Below are 24625 nucleotides of genomic sequence, written 5' to 3'. Positions count from 1 at the left end.
AATTCTTCAGAGCTCAGTCTTCTTTATGGTCCAGCTCTCACATCCATATATGACTACTGGAAAAACCATAGCTTTAACTGTATGGACCTTTGTTGGCAAAGTGATGTTTCTGCTTTATGATACACTGTCTAGGTTTGTCATAGCTTTCCTTCCCTTGTGGCTCAGCTGGTAAAGAATCCACCTGCAATGCAGGAGACCTGGCTTCGATCCCTGGGTTGGGAAGATCCCCTGGAGAAGGGAATGGCTACCCACTCCAGTATTCTGGCCTGGAGAATTCCACGGACTATATAGTCCATGGGGTCGCAAACAGTCGGACTCGACTGAGCGAATTTCACTTTCACTTTTCCTTCCAAGGAGCAAGTGTCTTTTAATTTCATGGTTACAATCACTGTCCACAGTGATTTTTTAGCCCAAGAAAATAAAATCTGTCACTGTTTCCACTTTTTCCCCATCTGTCTGCCATGAAGTGATGGGACCATACCATACCATACCATATCAGTTGAGTTCTGCCCAAATTCCTGACCCATGAAATTGTAAGACATAACGCAGTGGTTGTGGTTTTAAGCTGGAACCACCTTTTCTTTTTTGAGAAGTTAGGACTGGCATCCACTCTCTTTACACTTTCCTCCAACACTACCTTCATGATGAGTTGGATGCAGTGCATGGTGTGGAATTTTGGAATTATAATTATAAAGGGAAGTCACAGTACATTTCTGAAGGAGAAGCAGGGTAAACGGAAAGTCATGTTGTTTCCTTTAGGCTCATGTTTTTAAAAGGCAGGGTATGACAGGCTAGAGGAGAGGGTGAAATGAAAGCTATTAGAAACGAAGGGAATGTGAGAAAGGGTCTGTTAGAAATGAGGAAAGGTTGTGGTCCCAACCAGCTAAGGACAGATAGGGAGAGGAGATTTGTGACCGGAGAACTGCGATTGCTCTGAGACTATGAGAGGGACAGCTCGATGTCTGGCTGGGTGAGTGTGGTCAGTTAAGAGACTTCTTCAGGAGGTAGATTTGGTTTATTCAGTGACGAGTGAGCATCTGAGGTGTGCTGGCCAGAAAGCCAATACTAAGGGTCCAGAAGAAGCAGAAGTCACAGCCTCCATGGCCTTCCCTGGCAGTCCAGTGGTTAAGACTCTGCAGTTCCAATGCAGGGGGTGTGGGTTCGGTCCCTGGTCAGGGAACTAAGCTCCTCCGTGCCACGTGGTATGGTTAAAAAGAGAAAAAAAGTTAAAGCCTCCTGTGGGGCACCCATCAGAGGTCACAGGAGTTCCAGATTCGGAAATGGTTCTGGATTCCAAGGACCAGGCTCCTTTATCCCTTCGGGAGGCTCTGGGAAGTAGGGGAAAGTTTGCCTCAGGTTGGAGAGAACAGTAGGGGAGAGGGCGGTGTCCCCAGAGGCTCAGCCGTCTGCTCCTCTGGCACAAAGAAGTAGAGAGGTAAAGAACAGGGCAGTGTGAGCAAGGGCAGCAGAGCTTTCGTGACGTAGCTACGGGATGGTGGCGAGTTCCCAGTGTGCTAAACGCCTACTTCCCTCTTAAAATTTAGAACAACACTGAGGGGGAAGGGGGCTGGGATGAATTGGGAGCTTGGGACTGACATATATACACTATCGATACTGTGAAGAAAATAGGTAACCAGTGAGAACCTACTGTGTAGCCCAGGGGACTTTCCTTGGTGCTCTGTGGGGACCTGAATGGGAAGGAAATCCAACAAGAGGGGCTATATATAAACATACAGCTAATCCACTTTGCCGTATAGCAGAAACTAGCACATTGTAAAGCAACTATATGCCAACAAAAATTAATAAAAAATAAAATTTAGAACAACAAACTGTGGTCGACCAGGAACCTCTGAACAAAATGTCTTTTTGTACTGATATTAAATAAGCATAACAATGCTGTACATTTGAAAAATGTTCTGCACTTTCCCATAATTCTCTCATTAACCACCAGTAGGAAATATCATATTGTAGTTATAGGTAATAACTATAGAGATAAATGTGCAAATGACAGAAGAGACAATTTATAAAAGAAGAAATACAACCTTTAAAATAGACTGATATATTTACCATCACTAATAAAAAAATGTACTTCACCTAATAAATTAATACAGTGTCTCTACAAAAAGCATAATTATTTTAACATTTACATGTACATTTTAAATTTACTATCATAAATATAAATTGTGAGTGGTGTAAATTATGCACATTTAAAATGTGGTAATTATCTTGTCAGCATTATATTAGTGATGGCAGTATAAATTTACATGATTCTTTTAGAAAACAGTTTGGTGGCATGTCCTGAGCCAAGAAATGTCCATATCCTTTCCTCTAACGATTCTGTTTCTGGATAGCTATCTTAAAATCATTAGCCAATATATGAAAAAGTCAATATGTAGGAAGATTACGACAGTTAAATATTTATAGCAGCAAACTAGAGGCAGTGCCAGCCTCAGGTGAGATCTAGCTCTGCACGTCTGCGTGTGTCTGCAGGGCTGGGCATGTTCTGTCCACAGGTGTCTGCTCTGCGCACTGATGCGTGAAGAGGGACAGAGCCTGCCCTTAGGAACAGGGCAACGGTAGGGAGAGGACAGGATGGGGTCCAGTCCAGCCCAAAGAGAAGGAGTGTATCGAGGTCCACATTAAGGAGAAAATATTCCATTTTCATCCCGATTAACATGGTATAGCCTAGTGATTAAGAGAACGACAAGTAGCCCATGTTCAATTCTAAGATGCTTTCAACTGGGTGAGTGTGGACAGATTACCTAACTTCTCTGAGCCTCGAATGCTTCACTTTTGTGATAGGTATGAATCACTAGGTTATTCTTACTAGTCGATCACTCCTTAGGCTTAGCACTGAATGAACATAATCCTTATAACCCTACGAAAGATCATCCACTTCATGCACTTAATGAAAAGTTAACAGAAGCTTCTCTAAGCACTTGACAAAATTTAACACAAGTAGTCCTCATGGCTCTCTCAGAGGGAGCAGTGGTAAAGAATCCGCCTGCCAATGCAGGAGACGCAAGAGACACAGGTTCAATCCCTGAGTGGAGAGGATCCCCTGGAGGAGGCAATGGCAACCCACTCCAGTATTCTTGCCTGGGAAAAATCCCATGGACAGAGGAGCCTTGTGGGCTACAGTCAACGGAGTCACAAAGAGTCGGACACGACTGAGCACATCTCACGCTACCCATTGCTGCCCCCTGAGGTATGGATTGATGTACTACCATTACCCACTTCACGGGAGGCGGAAACGCGGAGGTTCAGAGGAGTTAAGTAACATCTAGGTCACATAACCACTTCATGGTACACTTGGAATCTGTCTGACCCCCAGACTCTCAATCTCTAAATGATGCCCAAAATGCTTTCCCAATGTATTTATTTATTGTTTTAAAATTTTTATTGAAATATAGTTGATGTAATGTTGTGTTAGTTTCAGGTGTGCAGTATATATATTCTAAATGTATATATAGAATATATATTCTTTTTAGTTTCTTTTACATTATAGGTTATTATAAGATATTGAATATAGTTCCCTGTGCTGTACAGTAGGTCCTTGTTGGTTATCTATATTATATATAGTAGTGTGTATATTTTAATCCCAAATGTATTTGTGACACGATAGTTTGCTAAGTTTTGAAGGTGTGTAATGGCTAGATATATCATATTTTTTCTATAAGTCACATCAAATATTACCCCCAAATCACATGAAACAAACATTCTTTTACTCAGTTTATATACATTATTGAAGGTTTTACAAAGACAGAAATAAACAACAGTTTTGCTTTAAAAATTGCTTGATTTCATGTCATTTTCAGTTGAACCTGGTGGAAGAGTTGGGAAGGTAATATATGAGATTTAGAAAAATTAGATTTATAGGGTTTGAGGCCTAGTAAAGGGAGCAGGGATTTCCCTGGTGGCTTAGATGATAAAGAATCTGCTTGCAATTCAGGAGACCTGGGTTCAATTCTTGGGTCTGGAAGACGCCCCGGGAGAAGGAAATGGCTACCCATTCCAGTATTCTTGCCTGGGAAATCCTATGGACAGAGAAGCCAAGCTACAGTCCATGGAGTTTCAGAGTCGGAGGGAGCAGAGAACACGGAGGTGACTCAGAGAGCAGGACCTTCTTGTCCTCAGATACTTGAAGGCAGTGGACAGGTAGAGTTGTTCTGTATGTGATTAAGGAAAAGAATTAATGCTGAGGAGTGGAAAGTACAGGTGGTCAGATTTGGGGTTAAATGTAAAAAATGTTCTACTTGGGGCGATCAGAGATGGACTGTGATATTATTTTGGGTAATAAGTTCTCTGTCACTACACGTATTAAATTTCAGGTAATTTGGTATAAGATTAATTCAGAGCATCACATTTATTCTCAGAAGGACCTGGATTTGAATCTACCATTTGCAATCCGTGTGACCTCAGGCATCTTTTTTCTTAATTTACTTTTTATTTTTTGGCTGCACTGGGTCTTCATTACTGCTCACAGGCTTTCTCAAGTTGGGGTGCTCAGGCTTCTCATCACGGAGGCTTCTCTCTTTGCAGAGCGCAGGCTCTAGGCATGCGGGCTTCATTGCTTGTGGTGCACAGGTTTAGCTGCTCCATGGCACGTGGGATCTTCCCAGACCAGAGATCAAACCTGTGACCCCTGCATTGGCAGGTGTATTCTCAACCACTGGACCACCAGGGAAGTCCCATATGCATCGTATTTAATCTCTTCATACTTCTGTTTTCCTGTCTATAAAATGGGGACCGTAATCATAATTATAGTGATATTGAGAGGTCACAAGTAAATAATGCCACAAGAAATGATCTTAGTAACTGCAACGTGGCACCTCGAAAGGGCATAAGAAGTGATCAGAACAATTACATTTTTTATGAATGCAGTTTGATGCCCGCTGTGCAGGTCGTCAGGAGCCAAAGCATTGAACTAAAGGTTTTAGTGAAGGATGTGAAAGGTGGCTTCACACTCTGAGTTCCTGAGTCCATGACTCTGTCACCCACCCTGGGATGCAGTTATTACCGAGGAGAAGCAGAGCTGGATCCCAGATCTCTATACTGAGATCAGCCAAGAGTGGCATGAGGGTGAAATGGGGACATTCCGGCTGGGAAAAAGCCTCGATGTTCCTGGTACATGGGGTGGAAGTGCTGGGTCAGTGCTCTGATGGGGACATGGTGGCCTGGTCAGAGGTCACAGCCCAGTTACAGGATCCTCTCCTTCCCTCATCCCTCCTCTTCCTAATCTCCTGGACAAGAGGAAACTTCAGACTGGTGTGTCCTGCCTGGCAGAGACAACTTGGCCAAAGGTTAGGGATTGCAGCCTCATGTGACACAGACACTGGGGACAGGAACAAAAACCAACTGAGGTTATGTTGAAAGCATTCTTTAAAAAAAAAAAAGTATTTGTTGTTGAAATCAAATTGAATTATAATGTTGTATCAATTACTGCTATACAGCAAAGTAACTCAGTTATACGTATACATATATATGTTTATATACATATAGATATACACACATACATACATTCTTTTTCATATTCTTTTCCATTATGGTTTATCACTGGATATTGAATATAATTTCTTGTGTTATAAAGTAGGACCTTGTGGTTTGTTAGTTGCTCAGTCGTGTCTGACTCTTTGGATCCCATGGGTGGTAGCCCGCCAGATTCCTATGTCTATGGAATTTTCCAGGCAAGAATACTGGAACGGATTGCCGTTTCCTCACCCAGAGATGGAACCCAGGTCTCCTGCGTTGCAGGCGGATCCGTTATTGTCTGAGACACCAGGGAAGCCCAGTCCATTCTACATATACCAGTTTGCATCTGCTAGCCCCAAGCTCCCACTCCTGTCCTCTGCCTCCATCTCCCCCTTGGCAGCCGCAAGTCTGTTCTCTGTGTCTGTGAGTCTGCTTCTGTTTTGTAGCTATGTTCGTTTGTGTCGTATTCTAGATTCCACGTCTAAGTGATAGCATACGATATTTATCTTTTTCTGTCTGACTTACTTCACTTAATAAGATGATCTCTAGTTTCATCCATATTGGAAACTTTCTTTATAATGTCTGAATCTGTTGCTTCAAACATGGTTTGCCTATTTCCAACGACGAGGAAATCACAGACAGGCCAGGAGGCCGCTCAGCCGTGTGCTGCCTGAGAAAGAACCACTGTCGGCCTGTGCAGCGAGCCCCTAATCCCGAGTGTCTGGGACGGGAAACCCTGACACTAGGGAAGCAGTGGATTTTATTTCATCCACAGCGTGATACAACAGGGTGAAATAAAGCACTGCCTCTACGTATTCTCCCCTTGCTGTGTCAGTGTGGAGTGTGAAAGGCTAAGGGGGCAGGGAATGGGAACTCCCCAGGGAAACGCGTCATCTCGCGCCTCTGAAGCTGCCGTGTCTGAAGGGAGAGTTAGGGTATACGCAGACTTTGTCACGTGCACGTGCATTTGTATGCTTAAAATTCCGTAAAAGTGTTCTCTTTTATATTTTATTTGTGTGGTTACGGTGATTATTTGGAGACACGTGTGACCGATTTTAAGATGCCAGAATCTCACAGACAAGAGAATAAAGCTTTGTTTGCACCGTTTTCCAGGGATCTCTAGAATGACCTTTGGTTTTGTTTTTAAATTTACTTTTAATTGAAAGATAATTGCTTTACAATATTGTGTTGACTTCTGCCAAACATCAACATGGATCAGCTATAGAGATACATATGTCCCCTCCTTCTTGAACCTGCTTTCCATGTCCCACCCCATCCCACCCCTCTAGGTTGTTACAGAGACCCAGTTTGAGTTTCCTGGATCACACAGCAAATGCTTACTGGCTATCTGTTTTACATGTGACAGTGTATATGTTTCCATGTTACTCTCTCCGTATGCCCCACCCTCTCCCTCATCACCCCACCCATGGCCATAAGTCTGTTCTCCATGTCTGTGTCTCCATTGGTGCTAAGTACCTTCAGTCGTGTCCAACTCTGTGTGACCACATAGATGGCAGCCCACCAGGCTCCCCCGTCCCTGGGATTCTCCAGGCAAGAACACTGGAGTGGGTTGCCATTTCCTTCTCCAATGCATGAAAGTGAAACGTGAAAGTGAAGTCGCTCAGTCGTGTCCCACTCTTAGCAACCCCATGGACTGCATCGCTGTCCTGCAAATAGTTCCATCAGTACTGTCTTTCCAGATTCCATATATATGTGTTAGTATAAAACATTTGTTTTTCTCTTTCTGACTTACTTCACCCTGTACTATAGGCTCTAGGTTATCCACCTCATTAGACATGACTCAAACACATTCTTTTTTATGGCTGAGTAATATTCCATTGTATATATGTACCACAGCTTCTTTATCCATTCATCTGTCAATGGACATCTAGACTGCTCCTAAGTCTTAGCTATTGTAAATAGTGCTGCAGTGAATATTGGGGTACATGTGTCTTTTTTAATTTTGATTTCCTCAGGGTAATGCCCAGTAGTGGGATTGCTGGGTCATATGGTGGTTTTATTCCTAGTTTTTTTTTTAAGGAGATTCTTTAGAATGACCTTTTGATGGCTCTCCAGGGGGGCTTTCTTTGCCCTGCTAGATTTCATAATGAAATAGCTTGCGTGGAGGTTTACTTAGAAACTGTCCCTTAACTCTCTGCTCCAGGTTTCTGGGCTATTGCCATTGTGAGATGTGCCTTGTTTAGCTTCTTTGCTAAACTCTCTGGTTCAAAATTTCTTTTCTTTAAATTCAAGTATAATTGATTTACACTGTTTCAGGTATACAGCAAAGTGATTCACCTATATATATATAAATCATTTTCAGATATTTTTCCATTATACATTGTTATTACAGGATTGAATACAGCTCTCTGTGCTATATATTAGTCCTTGTTTGTTAGCATCCCTCTCCCCGCTTTTCCCATCGAGTAACCATAAGCTAGTTTTCTTCGTCTCAGAGTCTATTTCCATTTTGTAAATAATTTCGTTTTTATCATTTAAAAGTTTTTAGTATTTTTAAATTTATTTTTCAGCTGTGCCACGTGGCATGCAGATCCTAGTTCCTGGACCAGGGATTGAACCCATGCCCCCCTCTCCCCTCCCCACCTCACAGTGGGAGTACAGGTCGCAACCACTGTACCATCGGCAAAGTCCCTTTATCATTTTTTATTAATAGATTCAACATGTGAGTGATATGATACTTGTCTTTCTCTGATTTACGTCACCCACATGCTGCTTGGGAATCAGAAGAAACCTCGAAGGCAAAGGAGTAACCAGCATAGAATTTACTTCTCATTGCTCACATCCTCTCCAGGGTCTGGGCTCCTCAAGGCCTTGCTGCCGCGTCATTCCTGCACTCCAGTTTTTGTCTCTCCAGCCTGAGAGAGACTACTGAAAACTCTGCTCAGCACTTTCGCCTCTTCGCCACCACTGTTTTTTGCTTGGCTTCTCAGCCTCTTTACCCTGCATCTCTTTACCTTATTCTAAGGAGAAAAGCTAAACATCTCCATGCACATTGGGATCACCTCCATGCACAGTCATTCTTTCCAGGACCTTAGTCCCTGAAGTCCTAGCTGCCTTGATCGTTTCCTCATGCCTTCATAGTTTCTTTGTTTTCAGCTTTGGTATTTTATCCAGCTTTTCTAGCTGTTCTTGAATAGAGTCAATCTGACACAGATAACCTATTGTACCCAGAAGTAGAATCATATAGTTAACAACATATCTTTTTAAAGATTAAGAAGGGTGAGCAGATGCTTGATCCTTATAGTATTAGAAGTTATTGTTTAACTAGAAAAATTAAAATAGATTCATACCTTTAAACATAAATTAGTTTATCTGGATTGTAAAAATTGATTTGTACTAGAAATCTTTATGAATATCAAATGATCTGAAACAAGTAAAGCATCTTTTGCATACATTTTCTGAATTTTTGGTTTTCGTATATGAGGCATTCTAAATCAAAATCTCTGTGAAACTAATTAGGTTGTACCATATCCTCTAGCCATAAGCTTATATTTCAATATCATTGGTACAAATTGAGCCATGATTACTGCCAGTTAAAAACAAAATGGCTTCTTCTTATTGTAAATAGTGAGAAGAGGCAGAGAAGTTTAAATTTCCGTTTTTAAATGAACTCTAATGTTTCTTGAGAGAGAGGTGGCCTGTGGTCACAGTGAGGAGAGAGGGGGACACCTGTCCCCATCTGTCTAGTGTGTGATAAGGAGAAATACTCAGACACAAGCAGCCGGGGAAGGAAGGCTGCCTGGGGAAATGCTCCCATCTGGGCTGTAGAGAAAAGCACTGTTCAGTTCAGTTCAGTTCAGTCCCTCAGTCGTGTCCGACTCTTTGCGATCCCATGAATCGCAGCACGCCAGGCCTCCCTCTCCATCACCAACTCCCGGAGTTCACTAAACTCATGTCCATCGAGTCAGTGATGCCATCCAGCCATCTCATCCTCTGTCGTCCCCTTCTCCTCCTGCCCCCAATCCCTCCCAGCATCAGAGTCTTTTCCAATGAGTCAACTCTTCACATGAGGTGGCCAAAGTACTGGAGTTTCAGCTTTAGCATCATTCCTTCCAAAGAACACCCAGGACTGATCTCCTTTAGAATGGACTGGTTGGATTTCCTTGCAGTCCAAGGGACTCTCAAGAGTCTTCTCCAACACCACTAGCAATTCTCAAATAGAAACCTCGATTCAGTATTTATGCCTAACACATGCCTCAACATATCGCAAAGTATCCAATGGTAAAGAATCTGCCTGAAACGCAGGAGACCTGAGTTCAATCCCCGGGTGGGAAAGATCCCCTGGAGAAGGGAATGGCTAACCACTCCAGTATTCTTGCCTGGGAAATCCCATGGACAGAGGAGCCTGGTGGGCTACAGTCAATGGGACATGAATTGGAGATTGAGAACACAACTTATCACCCCCCATTTCTCACGGGAGAGGCGTTGTGCATATGGTGTGACACCTCAGCTTATACATAATAGCTCTGTAAACAGTCTTCCTAACAGCAACTCACAGGCACCTTGGTGCTCTAGGGTGCCCACATCTCAGCAGGATGGGGAAAAAGATTTGGCCGAGAATAACAGGGTCAGGTCTGGGGTGTGATGGAGACGGTGAAGGTAATGCAATTCCACACACCAGTCTCCATGGTCCTCCTGGAGTGGTGGGTAGGGAGCTCTAGGACTCACATGGTGGACAAAGCATGGGGCCCAAGACAGGACACTAAATGCTCGTGTCTGGGGACAGGACTGAACCCAAATGGCTCTCTGATTCATGACATTTTTCAGGTAGTATTATATTAAATAATATATATTTTTTAATACAGGCAGGGGGAAGGGACAGATGACTGGGGCCAAGTCTGTCCACAAGCTTAGCTTCATCGAGTGGTTTTACTGAATTTCTTAATTCATTCCTCTTAGGAACCTGAGGGGTCTCTAAACTCTTCAGGTTTGCTTTTATTCCCACAGAGTTTCCATGGCAGCTGCAATCAGAGGGGAGGAGAGAGGGAAGATAGAAAAGGGAGTCAGTAGGAAAGGGCAGAGGTTTGTGTGGCGGGGAGATGCTTCTTCCCATAAGAGGTGGTTCCACTGACCCACCCTCTGCTTTGTCGACTACTTTTTTCCCCCAAGCTCTCAGGTTAGAGACTTTAAACTGGGAGTGGAGGATCTCCTCCGGTTTCCAAAGACTCCGTCTGTAAGATGGGGGAGGGACAGCAGCAGAGAATGTATGAGGGAAGGTAAACCCGTGGTCATCCCACCTGCTGGTCCTGACTCAGTCAGTGCCACCCCTTCCCTGACCATCACAGCCAGAGGTGCCAATCGGAAATAGGACGTGGACATTTCCAAGGGGACTAGACTCACCGAATTTGAAACCTGGCCTAGCTATTTCACACAGTGAACTTATCCGTCTTTCTCTCCTGTTTCTCTTTCTCTAACCCCCCCACGCCCACCCGCCCTTGCCAAACTAAGAAAGAACATTACCCAGCTTTGTCTGCAGGTGTCGCTGTCTGTGAGCATTCTTGGTAGAAGGGCCACTTGGCATTGAGCCCTCTGTCAAGGTTACAGTTTTATTATTTTAGAAGTAGCACCGTTTAATTTTTGAATGGCTGTCTCATTTCACGTGGATCATTTTGACCTTTGTTTCTTCAATCAGACCTTTCATGTTTTTAATGGAGCTTTTGCAAGCATCTCTTTTTCAGAGAAAATATAAAGTGCAGTCAACGGAAGTGCCTTTGGAGAGGGGCAGGACCTTTTGGAGGATGATGGGATCTGGCCTAGACTGCGCTTTGGGACGTGATTTTTGTACATGCTTTTCCTGAGCTTCTGACTGTCAGGGGAGGCCACCAGAAGTTATCTGTGATTCAGGCCAGCCCGATGGGATGTGGCAGAGGTGTGCTAGCCAAGGGCACTGAGCCCCTGGGGACCGCCTGGCCCTGGCATGGCTGTATAAGGGAATGTTGCCAGTTTAAGGCCACGAACCCGAGAGGAAACCACATCCTAAGCAGAAAGAAAATCCTCTGGAGATATTTCATGTTAGGTAATGTTTGCCTCATGGAGGACATCATCTCTCCTGCACGTAATCTTTTCTTCCTTTGATCCTTTGGCTTCCTGACATTGTCTCGGCAGAGTGTGACCTGAGCAGATGCTTCTATCAAGCTTTTCTTGATATGCTTTGAGTTATTACACTTGAATTCACAGCTCTGCCCTCCTTTTCTGCCCTAACTGTATTGAGCAGTTAAGGGCAATGTATCCTTTTAGTTTTTACTAGAGATGTAAAACTTTAACCAGAATATGTTGAATGTGGACCTCAAAGTTAGTCACAGGGATTGGTCTTTAGCCCAACATTACCCTCTAGTGGGATACAGTAGAATAGTTATTAATTAAGTGTGTGGGAAGCAACTAAGCAGAGATTTTGCATCAGGTTTGCTCTGTGGCAAATACAAGTGGCTATTAAGACTAAAGAAGAAGAAGAAGAAAGAAATTAAAAAATACTCCTCTTATTTCGAAGGTCATTGGTCTTCAGAGAGGGTGAAGCAATTCATTACACTTAATAACCTCCTCACTGTCTTTCATTGTATTCTCTCATCGTTGCCATAATGAGTGGCATTTACAACTAGACAAATAAAGAACAGAAGTCAGATAGAAAACGGGTAACAGAATTGGAGCCTAAGAAAACGACACACAATTATAGAATGCATGACACCAAAATGTAGAAGAGAAATACAAAAGAAATTGAGAGAACCAGTAAATACTTCAAAAAATATTCAACTTCCCTACTATGATAGAAATCCAAATTGAGATGAAATATCATCTTTTATCTATCAGATTAGTAAAAATTGGAAGATGGTTAACCTCCAATGTCAGTGAACGTGTGTGAGGAGAGAGCCCTGGTTGTTGATGGGAGTGTGAACAAGTGAATTATTTGGGAAGGAACTTGGCAGGGTTTGTTACAGTGTTCATGGGTATATGCTTCAATCCCATGCTTTTTCTCCTTCAATCCTGTCCAAAATAAATATTCCTACATATGATCCAAATCTCTTTGCAATGATATTCATTGACACAGTGTTTATAATAAAACGAATCTATCATAGTGGAAAGTCCATTAGCTGGGAGGGGGTCGGAGTATGTGGTTAAATAAAATATAGAACACTCTCTTTCTATGGAAACTATCCTGCCATTAAAATAAGTGAATTAAATTTAAACTGATATGGAGCAATCTCTCTGACACTTAGAAAAAAATGAAATCAGGGAATACTTTTAGTTTGATCTACTTTTTAAAATGTGTGTATGTAATAAACAACCAACAAAGACCTAATGTATAGCCCAGGGAACTCTGCTTAGTATTCTGTCATAACCTAAATAGGAAAAGAATTTTAAAAAGAAAAAAAAAAGTGCGTGTATATACATTCTGCTGCTGCTGCTGCTGCTGCTGCTGCTGCTAAGTCGCTTCAGTTGTGTCCGACTCTGTGCGACCCCATAGATGGCAGCCCACCAGGCTCCCCTGTCCCTGGGATTCTCCAAGCAAGAACACTGGAGTGGGTTGCCATTTCCTTCTCCAGTGCAGGAAAGTGAAAAGTAAAAGTGAAGTCGCTCAGTCGTGTCCGACTCTTCACGGCCCCATGGACTGCAGCCTACCAGGCTCCTCCATCCATGGGATTTTCCAAGCAAGAGTACTGGAGTGGGGTGCCATGGCCTTCTCCGGTGTATATACATAGATGTGTGTAAAACTTTGTAGGACAAATGAGCTTCAATCTCACAATAATATTACCATGAGGGAAACAGAAGTTTGTTAATAAAGGAAGGGGCTTCCCTGGTGGCTCAGTGGTAATGACCCCACCCGCCAATGCAGGAGACCTGGGTTTTATCCCTGGGTCGAGAAGATCCCCTGGAGAAGGAAACGGCAACCCACTCCAGTATTCTTGCCTGGAAAATCCCATGGACAGAGGAACCTGGGGGGTTACAGTCCATGGGGTTGCAAGAGTCAAACACTACTTAGTGACTAAACAACAGCAAATTAAACACTAAGACTTTCCCAGTTTTTAAAAAAATATTTAGGTATTTCTTTGGCCACACTGGGTCTTAGTTGTGGCATGAAGGATCTTTCATTTGGCGTGCAGGCTTCTCTCCAGTTGTGGTGTACAAGTTTAGTTGCCCTGAGGCACCATGGGATCTTAGTTCCCCGACCAATCAGGGATCAAATCTATGTCCCCTGCCCTGGAAGGTGGATTCTTAACCACCGACCACCAGGGAAGTCCCTAAAAATCATTCTTCTTGCTCTGCCCATTTGGAAAGAAAATGGAATTCCAAAGGAGATTCTGAAACCTCCATGTCAACTTGTGTGTATTTTTAAAGCGACTCCATCTTCTACTTCATTTTCAAAGGCATCTCATGTGTTGCTTAAAGAAGTCAGTATACCTGATTGTTAACTTCACTTAAGCAGGTATCACAAATTCCCTTATTGCATGCTGCATCTTCTTTATGTTACCAGCTCTTGAAGAAATAACCCAGGGTAACACTCCAAAATATATTATGCTTTTTTTCTCATAGACTCTCTCAAAGGTCTTCTCAGCTTAAATGAACATCTCTTTGATTGATTTCTCCAAGAAGGATCCAGTGAATTCAAATGTCTCTCCCTTATTTTCCCCTTGTTCTGACATACAGGTCTTTCTCATATTGAGAAGAGATATTGTGTTGTATTATGCTGAAAATAGCTGACGTTTCAATACAAATTACAGAGGAAGAATGTCCCAATATGTGATGCTAAACCTTCTTTTTGTCTTTTGATGAAATTTCATAACATATATTGTTTCATATCAAGATGTGCAAAACTTCAAATGTCTGTACTATCCTCTATTTCTCATTCTTAGGTCTAAATTTGGGGCAGGAGTTGTTGGAGGGACTGAAATATTGCACATGGTTCATAGATGTTGACAGTATGACAAAGGAAGCTGTAAATCATATACAAAACCCAGCAAATGGGAAAAATAAATTTTATCCCTCATATATTTTACGTTCCTTGCCCCTTGGAATATCAGTAAGTGCTGAGAAGTTAGTCTATGCAGAAACAAGCAGTAACTTAATTATAAACATTTTTATATGCTTTTTTAAAATCAGACATCTCTAGCGGCTGAGTGGTAAAGAATCCGTCGGCCAATGCAGGAGACAGGAGTTTGATCTCTGGGTCAGGAAGATCCCCTGGAGAAGGAAATGGCAACCCATTCCAGTATTCTTGCCTGGGAAACCCCATGGACAGAGGAGCCTGGTGGGCTACAGCCCACAGGATTGCAAAGAGTCAGATGCAATACGAGCACATATTATGGTGTAGGAAGTTGAAGAGATTTGAAGTCGAAGAAAACGTGATTACACTGAAGGTTTAGAAAGACTGTGTAAGCATCAGCTTAGAAGAGTAACTAGAGGGTATGAAGGGTAGATAGACTGGCTACAATCCAGCAACCTGTACTGTAATCAAATCTTTATCCCACTCAGACTAACCGATAGCCAGAGGTCTACTCTGATGGCTGCCTTCCGACTGGTAAAAGAATATATACAAGCATGCTCAGTCGTGTCCGACTCTTTGCGACCCCATGGGCTGTAGCCCTGCCAGGCTCCTCTGTCCATGGGATTTTCCAGGCAAGAACACTGGAGTGGGTAGCCATTTCGTTCTCCAGGGGATCTTCCCAACCCAGGGATTGAATCCGTGTCTCTTGTGCCTTCTGCACTGCAGGTGGATTCTTTACTGCTAAGTCATTGGGGAAATAGACCCCAATTAAGGAGAGTCACCTTGGAGCTGCCAGAGTCAGGGACTATAAATCCACAGATAATCTTCCATCCGGGCTTCCCAGGTGGTGCTAGTGGTAAAGAATCCACCTGCCAATCAATGCAAGACACGCTCAGTCATGTCCAACTCTTTGCAACCCCATGGACTGTAGCCCACCAGGTTCCTCCGTCCATGGAATTCTCCAGCCAAGGATACTGGAGTGGGTAGCCATTCCCTTCTCCAGGGGCTCTTACCAACCCACAGATGGAACCTGGGTCTTCCACACTGCAGTGAGGAGGATAGATAAATATTAATATGAGTCTAATAAAACCCTCTTGGACATTCAGATGAATACAGAGCTGAACTAAGAAAGTATAACTGAGAATAGATAGAGGAACACAGATTAAAAGGTGCTCAGAAAGAAACAATGGATTGACTTCAGTAACTGGAGGTGGGTCATAGGCAGGCAGGAGGAATCAAAGATGACTCGTTTCTGGCTTCAGGTACTGGATGGATATTGGTATTACCAATTAAACTAAGAAATAACAAAGGCGGACAGGTTATGAGGAGAAAGGAGTCTAGTTTCTGAAGTGTGACAGAATCTGATACACGGTATTCAGTCATAAAATAAGTGAATTCACTAAACAATAGATTATTGTCAACCCGGTGCTGGCATTAGTCTAGCCAATACTTTGCTCTTGAGGAATTCTAAGAACAGCTACAGGATTTTTGTTTACAGATCTTGGTCTCCCTGTGAAGTAGAGGAGGGGAAGCAGTTGTGAATTCAGGAAGTCCAAATAGTCCACAGCTTGGCCCTCAGCCATCTACTCCCAGAGACACTGAGCAGACCCAGATGTCTCCATCTGAGCCAGTCCTAAGCTCACAGGGACAGCTTCCCAGGCCCCACCTCCTCTCCTCACTTTGCGTCTCCTTATAAATTCCTTTGTCTGGCTGTGTAAGCATTTTTTTTTTTTTTTAAAGAATTGGACTGTCAAGAATATCTTAAACAAAAGACATAGGGCCTGAAACATTAGGTAAACAAGTCATTTTAAAGCAGAAAACAGCATGAAATGCTTTGTACTCACCTCATCAACTGCTATTCTTTTCCGGTTAGAAGTTGATGCTGTAACAAAAGAGCCGTCTTATAGTACGGGTCATGAAGAACATGCAGAGGAGGTATAGAATGAGGCAGTGACCAGGACTCCCCACGAGGTTCACTGTTAGATACTTGAACCGAGTGAGCTCTGAGTTGAAGTCCCCTTGACAAAGCTTCTGTCAGAAACCAGGCCAAGCTGTTCCATGTCTGGGGACAGGGGAGTGAGGAGACGTCTAGCCACCCTCGCTACTGACTAGGACAGGAACATACTGGGAGTTGCCCTCTGCTTGGCCGCCAGGGTTCCCAGTCTGCATCCTTTGGTGGGGATGAGGATGCTGTTGGCAGTGAACCTTCTCGTTGTCCGTGGCTCCCATGGTGGCATGCGCACACAGCTTACCCACCTCCCACCCAGACTTGAAGTAATGCACGATGGGAGGATGTGGCTAGATCTGTGGTTTCTCTGGGGGCACTCATTTCCCCAGCATTCAGGCTCCAAATGGTCTCTCTCCCTTTCTCCCAGCAGTAAATTTCTCTTTTGAATTTTCATATATGAAAGCTCTGGGCTTCCCAGGTAGCGCCAGTGGTAAAGAACCCACACGCCAATGCAGGAGAGGCAAGAGACATGAGGTTCGATTCCTGGGTTGGGAAGATCCCTTGGAGGAGGAAATGGCAACCCACTCCAGTATTCTTTCCTGGAGAATCCCATGGATAGAGGAGCCTGGAGGGCTATAGTCCACAGGGCCTCAAAGAGTTGGACACAAATGTAATGACTTAGCACACACATGTGAATCTGAAAGCTTCACTAAGGCCGGTGCCCAGTGCTCTGAGGCTGGAAGCCCACTGGGATGGCAGATCAAGTCTATTACCATAGAGACATTGAGCCCATCGTTGGGGATGGTGTGATAGTTATTAGCATCACAGCGGAAGTGACCATTCAAAGAAGATGGACACTCATAATACACTGAAATCAAAGAGAATAACCCATAGAAATACTAAAAAGACATAACACAACCATTAGAAACTTGAGAGGAAGTTTAATGCTGTTTGAAATGCCCTGTTTGCCTTCTGGAGGCCAGAGAAGGAAGACGCTAACAAGATGGACTCATAGGTTGAACTGGCAATAACCAACTCAAGGGCTCAGGGCTCCTCCACGTGTAGCCTTTAGAAGCAAACAGACTAGAAATTGCCATTGTAAAATATATTGACGCTGGGATAAAACCATTGTGAGCTGTTTGAACAAATAAGGACAGTATTACAACAGAGCATCAAGAGAAACATGTTTTCAGGGTGATGTATTGTTCATTTATAATTCTGTTCTCAATGATAATGGAAAAGTCTGGCTCCTCTCACTTAGTTCAGTTGCTCAGTTGTGTCTGAATCTTTACAACGCCATATCCTGCAGCATGCCAGGCCTCCCTGTCCGTCACCAACTCCCAGAGTTACTCAAACTCATGTCCATTGAGTCGGTGATGCCATCCAGCCATCTCATTCTCTGTCGTCCCCTTCTCCTCTTGACTTCAATCTTTCCCAGCATCAGGGTCTTTGCAAATGAGTCAGTTCTTCACATCAGGTGGCCAAAGTACTGGAGTTTCAGCTTTAGCATCAGTCCTTCCAATGAATATTCAGGACTGATTTCCTTTAGGATGGGACTAGTTGGATCTCCTTGCAGTCCAAGGGGCCCTCAAGAGTATTCTCCAACATGACAGTTCAAAAGCATCAATTCTTCGACACTCAGCTTTCTTTATAGTCCAACTCTCACATCCATACATGCCTACTGGAAAAACCATAGCTTTGATTAGACGGACCTTTGTTGGCAAAGTAATGTCTCTGCTTTTGAATATGTTGTCTAGGTTGGTCATAACTTTTCTTCCAAGGAGCAAGCGTCTTTTAATTTCATGGCTGCAGTCACCATCTGCAGTGATTTTGGAGCCCAGAAAAATAAAGTCTGACACTGTTTCCACTGTTTCCCCATCTATTAGCCGTGAAGTGAGGGGACCAGATGCCATGATCTTAGTTTTCTGAATGTTGAGCCTCAAGCCAACTTTTTCACTCTCCTCTTTCACTTTCATCAAGAGGCTTTTTAGTTCCTCTTCACTGTCTGCCATAAGGGTGGTGTCATCTGCATATCTGAGGTTGTTGATATTTCTCCCAGCAATCTTGATTCCAGCTTGTGCTTCCTCCAGCCCGGCATTTCTCATGATGTACTATGCATACAAGTTAAATGGGCACGGTGATAATATACAGCCTTGATATACTCCTTTCCCGATTTGGAACCAGTCTGTTGTTCCATATCCAGTTCTAACTGTTGCTTCCTGACCTGCATACAGATTTCTCAAGAGGCAAGTCAGGTGGTCTGGTATTCCCATCTCTTTAAGAATTTGTTGTGATTCACACAGTCAAAGGCTTTGCCATAGTCAATAAAGCAGAAATAGATGTTTTTCTGGAACTCTCTTGCTTTTTTGATGATCCAGCAGATGTTGGCAATTTGATCTTTGGTTCCTTTGCCTTTTCTAAAACCAGCTTGAACATCTGGAATTTCACAGTTCACATACTGCTGAAGCCTAGCTTGGAGAATTTTGAGTATTACTTTATTAGCATGTAAGATGAGTACAATTGTGTGCTAGTTTGAGCAGTGTTTGGCATTGCCTTTATTGTAAAGTAAAATAAATAAATAAATAAATTAAAAAATAAAATAAAAATTGCCATTCAAACTAAAAAAAAAAAAAAATGACCTTTTCCAGTCCTGTGGCCACTGCTGCGTTTTCCAAATTTGCTGGCATATTGAGTGCAGCACTTTCACAGAATTATCTTTTAGGATTTTAAATAATTCAACTGGAATTCCATCACCTCCACTAGCTTTGTTCATAGTGATGCTTCCTAAGGCCCACGTGACTTCGCATTCCAGGATATCTGGCTCTAGGTTGGTGATCACATCATTGTGATTATCTGGGTCATAAAGATCTTTTTTGTATAGTTTTTCTGTGTATTCTTGGCACCTCTTCTTAATATCTACTGCTTCTGTTAGGTCCATACCACTTCTGTCCTTTATTGTGCCCATCTTTGCATGAAATATTCCTTTGGTATCTCTAATTTTCTTGAAGAGATCTCTAGTCTTTCCCATTCTATTGTTTTTCTCTATTTCTTTGCATTGATCACTGAGGAAGGCTTTATCTCTCCTTGTTATTCTTTGGAACTCTGCATTCAAATGGGTATATCTTTCCTTTTCTCCTTTGCCTTTATCTTCTCTTCTATTCACAGCTATTTGTAAGGCCTCCTGAGACAACTATTTTGCCTTTTTGCATTTCATTTCCTTGGGGATGGTCTTGATCCCTGCCTCCTGTACAGTGTTACGAACCTCTGCCCATAGTTCTTCAGGCACTCTATGAGACCTAATCCCTTGAATCTATTTGTCATTTCCACTGTATAATTGTAAGGGATTTGATTTAGGTCATACCTTGAATGGTCTAGTGGTTTTCCCTACTTTCTTGAATTTAAGTCTGAATTTGGCAATAAGGAGTTCACGGTCTGTGCCACAGTCAGCTCCCGGACTTTTTTTCCCCCGACTGTATAGAACTTCTCCATCTTGGCTGCAAAGAATATAATCGATTTGATTTCGGTATTGACCATCTAGTGAAGTCCATGTGTAGAGTCTTCTCTTGTGTTGCTGGAAGAGGGTGTTTGCTATGACCAGTGCATTCTCTTGGCAAAACTCTAGTAAACTCACTTATCTAGGGTTTAAACACATGCTCATTTCCCTCTGATACCCATCTTTGATTTTTGGAGGTAAGAGTATCAGACTTTACAAACGTATTTCCCGAGGCATCTTTAGGTGATAGACAGAATAATGTATAACAACTTAAGAGTCAAATCAAATGACTACTCAGTGAAATACATACCAAATGGTGTTACAGAGGGATTTTCACCTTTTCATCACTTATGTAGGATGAGTTAGAAAATTAGATGACCAACAGTGATTCTCTTCCTTATTTTACATTCATGTGCATACCACCACACAGTATATTTCTTTTCTTTCTTTTTTTGGCCATTCTGTGCAGCTTGCAGGATCTTAGTGCCCACACCAGGGGTTGAACCTGTGCCCCCACAGTGGGCACCAAGGCTCAACCACTGGACCACCAGGGAATTCCCCAAACGGTATTTCTTATCTCAAAATATTTGCCTATAAAAATTTGTTTCCTTAGCCAAAATGGTTGTCGAACATAATTTCCCCTGCAAAGTGTTCAAAAGAATAATGTTATCACCATAGACAGGAACTGAAGTACTGAGATAAAAGCCACATTTGAGTATCCATGTATTTTATTTGTTCACATTTATCCTATTTGAGGTTAACACTACATCATTGGACAGTTTAAAAAAATCATTCTGTAAACAAAATTAAAAACAGCAGCAACAGCTAAAAATAAGGACACAATGGATTCTAAAATAAGGGAATGTATTGGAAGGAATATTCTGAATATGCAAAGAAAATGTGACCATGATTATGAATTCAACAATAAGAAGAAAAAAACTCCAACATCTGTAAAAGACAAAACCGTAACAGTAATAAAAAAAGAAGCGAAAATACAAAGTGCAGGTGCGACAGTTTTCATTTCCAAGTCCATTCAGTAAATAGAGCATACTATTCTCTTATATAAAGTGTCAAGTTCCGCTTTACACATTCAGTTACGTGATCTTGCAGAGTTTTTTTCATTTTACATTATCTCTACATTGACTTAACTGGAAAAGATGGTCATATGTGATACATGGTATGATTTCTTGAACCTATGGAGAGCACAGAAATGGTAAAGTTTATCGTTTTATTTTTTGCTGTATTTGCAATGAGTAACAAGAAGCTGAAAATTCAGTATAAGAAGCATCAGTACTTTCACTCTGCCCCCATCCCCACCCCACCCCCCCAATTCTGAGCCCTCTTATCATTTTTGTTGCCACTTTCAGATTCTCTGTCACAAAAGACTGTTCATTTCCCCCCGAATTCCGGCCAGCTGACTTAAATCATCAATTTTTCAATGCAATTTGGTCTGGTATTTGCCCAAACTGATCAAACAGAGGTGTTATTCTGGCATCACATAAAAATCACATATACTTTCCTAACTGCTTAGAACCTCAAATGGGAATGCCTGCAGAATATGCTTTTTGAATAGAGGACTTTTATGAAATATATTTCAAATCTTAAAAAATAGCTTTAATGCTCCCTTAAAGTGGTACAGAATTTACCCCAGCTGACAATGCCTATGCCATTTAAGAACATTCTCTCTCTCTGTGGCATTTCACTTTCCTTACAGCTCTAATTTTATTCAAAAAGCCCGAATACACAACAGCTGCTGCCTTATTTAGCGTTTAAACAGCACTATGTATACAGCTCATCAGCAAGATTAAGAAGTTATAAATACACACATATCACGGACAGAGTCATCTTTTTTTTTTTTTTTTTGGAATTCACTGCATTCTGGTAAATCCCCCTCCCCCCAACGAGAGCGGAACTGTACCTACATGGAGGTGTTTAAGTATTTCTCCAACAGCTTTTCATTGTATTATATTATGAAAACACTAGGCTTCAAGCCGGGTACTAATAAATATTTAATTTAAAAGGAAGACTGAAGCCCCAACACAGAACATAAAAAAAGACCCCGCCCCCCGCCCCCCAGAGAAGGTGCCGGATTCAGCCAGACAAGGCCGAGATCTCATAGTCACTGATGGAGGTGAGGGGCTTGCCCATCATCCGGATGTTTTTTGCACTGGTGATCCTGGCCATCATGCACACAGGCTTGTCGAAGTACTTCACCAGGGCCGGCTCGGTCAGGAGAGAGGCCAGGAACTGCTCGAAGGTGATGGCCCAGTCCCGGTCCAGGCTGGTGCTTCGGGGCAGCGCCGCGGTGCCTTGGCCGCTGCGCACCAGGACCGTGTCCTCGCCAATGTCTTCGCAGTGCAGCTTGTCCTCCTCATGGGAGCCGGCACTCAGCACCGAGTAGGAGGACATGGAGCTGTCGTCCTTGGTATCGTCGTCGGAGATGAGCATGGAGGAGCAGGCCCCGTGGTCCCGGGGCGAGGAATCCTCCAGCTTGATGTCCTCCATCTGTCCGCCCAGGGAGTGCTCCTCACTGGCCCCGGCCAAGCTGGCCGGGAGGGGCTCCGCGGCTTCGGGCACGTAAGGCTGGCTCGGCCCCTTCTTGGGGAAGAGCATGCTGCCGGGGAGGCCCTGGTGGCCGGCCGGCCCGCTGCCCCCGCCCCCGCCCTCCTTGGCAGGCTGGGGAGCGAAGAGCTTGCCCACTTCCCCAATCTCCAGCAGGAGGCTGGTCACCGCGGCCGTGGCGTGGTACAGCTCCTGCTCGTTGGGGTCCTCGCTGAACATGTTGTACATCGTCTTACAAAGCTCGATAAATTGCCCCTGAAAAGTGATCGGGGAAAACACAAGACCATGACCATGTCATAGGGAGTATAGAGCCAGGACCCAAGTGGACTGCAAAGCCATTTAATATCAGGACTCCTGCAAAATCCCAGAAAAGTCCTATTGTGGGGTGGATGGATGTGCAGATTTAAAGAGATGGATGGTGGATTTAGTCTCTTTATTGTGTGTGTGCTAAGTCGCTTCAGTCATGTCTGACTCTTTGCAACCCTATGGACTGTAGCCTGCCAGGCTCCTCCGTCCCATGGGATTCTCCAGGCAAGAATTCTGGAGTGGGTTACCATTTCCTCCTCCAGGAGTTCTTCCTGACCCAGGGATTGAATCTGCATCTCCTGTGTCTCCTGCATTGGCGTGTGGGCTCTTTACCAGTAGCTTTATGACTGTAGTCAAGCAGGATTTGAACCTGCAAATGGAGATGCAAATGGATTTCCTCTTGGTCAGGACTACAGGTCTCTTTATTAGTGGTTCCTTTGTTATACAAATGTTTAATTAACTCCTTTATCCTTTCTTGCTGACTTGTAAGTAAATCGTAGACCTCATCTTATTTCATGCCTATACGCTTCAGCATTCAGCCCAAGTTTTCCAAGTTCAGCTCAAATCCTCTCTCCCATGACACATCTGCTGGTTTCTCTGGCCAGAAGTCATGTTTTCTACCTCCACCCAGATAATTTATCTCTTCCTCTGTTAATAAAAAGCATTCTCATCCTGTATTTTAAATTATTTACATGGTTTTATCTTCCTCATTATATTTCAGCTGTTTAAGGGAAAAAAGTCAGACACCTATTTATAGCTGAGTACAGTGGTTTGAAAACGGCATGAGCTTGTCTTTTGAATATCTAATGGTATTTTAAAATGTTTTTTGGCACACCATGAGGCTTATGGGTCTTAGTTCCCCTACCAGGATTCAATCTGTGTCCTCTGCATAGGAAGCACAGAGTCTTCCTATGTGGACTGTCTGGGAAGTCCCTCTGAGGGGTTTTTTTTTTTTTTTTTTTTTGGTTTTAGGGTATAGCTGATTAACAACATTGTGATAGTTTCGGGTGAACAGCAAAGGGACTCAACCATACATGTACATGAATCCATTCTCCCCTACCCTCCCACCCAAGCTGTCACAAAACACTGAGCAGAGTTCCATGTGCTATACAGTAGGTCCTTGTCGATAATCAATTTTAAATATAGCAGCGCGTACAAGACCATCCCAAACTCCCTAACTATCCCGCCCACCTCCTGCCCCCGCCACCCCGGCAACCGTAAGTTTGTTTTCTCAGTCTGTGAGTCTCTTTCTGTTCTGTAAGTAAGTACATTTGTGTCGTTTCTTTTTAGAAATGACATATAAGGCATGTCTTATGATATTTCTCCTTCTCTGTCTGACTTTCTTCACTCAGGATGACAACCTCCAGGTCCATCCATGTTAGTGCAAATGGCATTATTTCATTCTTTTTAATGGCTGGGCAATATTCCATCGTATAAAGGTATTGCATCTTCTTTACCCATCCCTATGTTGATGGACATTGAGGTGGCTTCCATGTCTTGGCTACTGTAAACAGTGCTGCAATGAACACTGGTGTGGTGCACATATCCTTATGGATAATGTTTTCCCCTGGATATATGCCCAGGAATGGGATTGCAGGGTCATATGGTAGTTCTATTTTTAATTTTTTTCAGGAACCTCCATACTGTTCTCCCTAGTGGCTGTACCAATTTACATTCTCGCCAACAGTGTAGGAGGGTTCCCTTTCCTCTGAGGGTATTTTTAATGATTGGGATGAGAATGCATGTGCTCTCAAAATACCACAATATTTCGTGGTTCCCATTTTTTGAGGTGGTCATTTCCTCATAACAGAGCATACTTTAAATGCACAAAAGCATGGACAAAATA

General features: G+C 43.1%; 1 protein-coding gene across 1 annotated transcript in view; it reads right to left on the bottom strand.

Annotated features, from left to right (window-relative positions):
- Positions 1–20621: 20621 nt before the first annotated feature.
- The window catches only part of TBC1D9 (TBC1 domain family member 9), a 128814-nt gene continuing 124810 nt past the window's right edge, over positions 20622–24625 (bottom strand). The window contains exon 21 of the mRNA XM_070769081.1: positions 20622–22728. Coding sequence (XP_070625182.1) covers positions 22003–22728 — 726 coding nt within the window. The 3' untranslated portion in view covers positions 20622–22002. The remainder of the gene's footprint in view (positions 22729–24625) is intronic.

This window comes from Bos indicus, chromosome 17 (genome assembly GCF_029378745.1).
Source record: "Bos indicus isolate NIAB-ARS_2022 breed Sahiwal x Tharparkar chromosome 17, NIAB-ARS_B.indTharparkar_mat_pri_1.0, whole genome shotgun sequence".
In the NCBI taxonomy this organism is placed as follows: domain Eukaryota; kingdom Metazoa; phylum Chordata; class Mammalia; order Artiodactyla; family Bovidae; genus Bos; species Bos indicus.
This window is presented reverse-complemented; position numbering and strand designations above follow the sequence as displayed.